The sequence below is a fragment of the Plasmodium knowlesi genome (assembly GCF_000006355.2).
Source record: "Plasmodium knowlesi strain H genome assembly, contig: PKNH_00_34, whole genome shotgun sequence".
NCBI lineage: Eukaryota > Apicomplexa > Aconoidasida > Haemosporida > Plasmodiidae > Plasmodium > Plasmodium knowlesi.
The window spans coordinates 1-3,630 of NW_024070070.1; the positions used below are offsets into that span (position 1 = coordinate 1).

The 3,630-nt window shown below is 37.5% G+C and overlaps 1 protein-coding gene across 1 annotated transcript; it reads right to left on the reverse strand.

Moving 5' to 3' along the window:
• Positions 1-620: 620 nt before the first annotated feature.
• Positions 621-3,587, reverse strand: PKNH_0003300 (SICAvar, type I (fragment); the record flags this gene model as incomplete). The annotated part of the gene is made up of 4 exons (XM_039113459.1): positions 621-1,259; positions 1,407-1,501; positions 2,427-2,943; positions 3,237-3,587. Coding segments are annotated over 4 exons (1,602 nt in total), but the record flags the coding sequence as incomplete, so codon positions are not given.
• Positions 3,588-3,630: the final 43 nt, after the last annotated feature.

Genomic DNA, 3,630 nt, shown 5'->3' on the forward strand with positions numbered 1-3,630 from the left:
ACCCATACAACATTATTCTAAAACCCATACAACATTATTCTAACACCCATACAACATTATTCTAACACCCATACAACATTATTCTGACACCCCCCCAACCTTATTCCTAAACGCGGAATCTAAGTTCTTACACCCTTACAACCTTATTCTAACACCCTTACCATCTTATTCTAACAGCCTTACCACCTTATTCCAATACCCCTGAAACCTTATTCCAATACCCTAAAACCTTACTCCTATACCCCTAAAACCTTATTCAGACACCCTAACCACCTTATTTCAATACCCCCACAACCTTATTCTAACAGCAGTATAACCTTATAACATCACCCTTACCACCTTGTTCTAACACCCTTACCACCTTGTTCTAACACCCTTACCACCTTGTTCTAACACCCTTACCACCTTATTCTAACAACCTTACCACCTTATTCGAACACCACAATAACCTTATTCCAATACCCCTACAACGTTATTCGAGTACCCCTAAGACCCTATTCTAACACCCTTACAACCTTTATTCTAACACCCAGAATATGAATTTTTACTTTTTTCTTTTTGTTTTTTTAATTTATTCATTTTTCTTTTTATTACTTTTCTTTTTATTGCATTCTACTTACCGCACTCTGCCTCAACTCTGCTTTTGCTGTTTTGGATGTCGTAAGTGCATGTACTCGAGAAGATAAACACTGTAAACGACTACAGAGGGAGGGACCTTTGTTTCCTTTTGTTGTAGTTATTGCGGTGAGAGTGTCCCTGACGCTGTCTTCCTTCTGTTGGAGCAATTTGTCCAAATTGATCTCTACGTTGGAGCTCCCTTTGACATTGCCAATGGGGCAATTGTCAAATGCGTCCGTCAACTTACAAACAATGCAGGGTTTATCGTTCTTGCAATGTTCGTCTTTAATGGCGCTGGCAGACTCGAATGCCTTGTTTATGCCGGGTTCTATGTTGCAAATTATGCTCCTTTCCTTCATTTCTTTTGCAATAGCTTTTAGCAATAAGCAAAAAGCGAATTGTTTAAACTCTTGGTTGTCATAAGGATTATTATCGTTATTCCTGTCATATTTCTGCTGAATTGTGGATATTCGGTGCAGCCCCGCTGCAACGAGTTTGCAAGCAGTTTTATTTGCGGCGCCGTGGGCGTCGCTTTCGTCCCAGTCGCTGCAGTGTTGTTCAACTTTTGATTGATAATCAGTGTTCTTCATGTAGTTAAGTAGATGTGATAAGTGCGTCTTGAAGTCGTCCCCCATTTTTTTCTACGTATGAAATGGGGCAGATATGTATATATATATATATATATATATATGTGCACTTACACATATATGTATACATATGTACGCACACATGTATATATGTAAGTACATTGCGCAGTGCATTTGTTGTAGAATAATAATATTCCATACATAATCGTGGTGCCTCCTGTTCTCCTTCCACTTGGGCGCAATGCAATTAAGTTGCTCACACAGTGATTTCGTACTGTCGTCTGTACACGGTTTACCTATACACATAGGAAAAAAAAGAAAAAAAAAAAGAAAAATATTTTACTGTTCTCGTATGTTCGTTGTAGTCATAGTGTTAGTATGTTGGTTGTGTTAGTATGTTGGTTATGTTAGTATGTTGTGTTGTGTTAGTATGTTGGTTATGTTAGTATGTTGTGTTATGTTAGTAGGTTGGTTATGTTAGTATGTTGGTTTTGTGTTAGTATGTTGGTTGTGTGTTAGTATGTTGTGTTGTGTTAGTACGTTGGTTCTGTGTTAGTATGTTGGTTCTGTGTTAGTATGTTGGTGTTGTGTTAGTATGTTGGTTGTGTTAGTATGTTGTGTTAGTATGTTGGTTGTGTCAGTATGTGTTAGTTGTGTTAGTATGTTTGGTTGTGTTGGTTGTGTTGGTTGTGTTAGTATGTTGGTTTGTGTTAGTATGTTGTGTTGTATGTTGGTTGTGTTGGTTGTGTTTGTATGTTGGTTGCGTTAGTATGTTGTGTTGTTGTAGTTGTGTTGTTGTAGTTGTGTTGTTGTAGTTGTGTTGTTGTAGTTGTGTTGTTGTAGTTGCGTTGTTGTAGTTGTGTTGTTGTAGTTGCGTTGTTGTAGTTGTGTTGGTTGTGTTGGTTGTGTTAGTTATGTTGGTTCTGTGTTAGTATGTTGGTTATGTTAGTATGTTGGTTGTGTTAGTATGTTGTGTTGTGTTAGTATGTTGGTTGTGTTAGTATGTTGGTTCGTGGTAGTATGTTGGTACCAACACAACCAACATTCTGTAGTGTTGGTGGTGGTACCATTAGTACCATTGGTACCAACATTCTGTGTTGATACCAACAGTACCAACACAATTGTGTTGGTACCAACACAACCAACACAACTACCATTAATACCGAAATTTGGTAGTGTTTGTTTGGGTTGGGGTGGTTGGGAGTGGTGGGGTTTACTTACATATGTCCTTTATAGCTTGGGCCTTAATTTTCTTCATTTCATCCTTAGCACCGTTGTTGAGCATATCATCTACTTTGTCCTTCACAATTTCAGTGCTATTCACCTTGCAACTTTTAAAACTCTCCTCATACCTCTCACACTTAAAACATTTATCATTACCCATGCAACCTTTACCTTTACCCATAATAGCCTCACTCTTCTTAAAAGCTTCATCTATCCCCTTCGTTACATTCTTCTCATCCTTACATGGAAAGTTTTCGTGTTGTAGTTTATCTGCAATGGCATTTAATAGAACACATTGCATCGTTCTTCGGAACGATACATCGACGGGGTCCTTGCCGTTGATGTCGTAGAGGTTTTTTAATCCTGCTGCTATAAGGATGCAAGCATCCTTTCCACTTTTTTCGTTAAGTCCTGTGCAGTAGGATTGAAAATTCTGCTTCTCCGTAGTTGTTGCCTTCGTGAAGGCTTCTCCCAGTATGGGGATTTGTTCTTTGCCTTCACTCCACACTTCATCCTATAAATATATATATATATATATATATATATATATATGCATATGCATAAATGCATATGCATAAATGCATGCATAAATGCATATGCATAAATGCATATGCATATATACATATACATATGTATATGTATATACATACATATACACATACGTATACATATACGTATATATGTACGCACGTACATATATATATATATGTATATAAGTACATATACATATGTACATACGCCTGTATATACATGTACATGTATGTATATACATATATAGGTATATGTACGTAATGCTTAGTTCCTTACCCAGTCGTCCTTCTTTAGGGATTCGCCGTTCATCCCTTTCCCGTGGAAATCCTTTAACCATCTTTTGGATATACATTGGAAGCGTTCACATAGGGACAATTCATTTATTTTATTTTCCATTGGTTCTAATTTGGTGTTGTCAGCCTTCAGTATATCATCTACTCTCTTCTTTGCATTCTCCCCTGATCCAGGTGTGCCACTTATGTGAATGCTCTTAAGGCAATATTCCCAATCTTTGTCATTTTCTTCCCATTTGCATGGAATACCGTCCTTAACACTGCTGCCACTGCCAGCAGTGTCGAAAGCTTTCTTTATACCATCATCAATAAGACAAGTTGCTTTTTCTTTCATGTGTTTTGCATAAGCGTGAAGTAAAAAACAACCCATCGTTTGT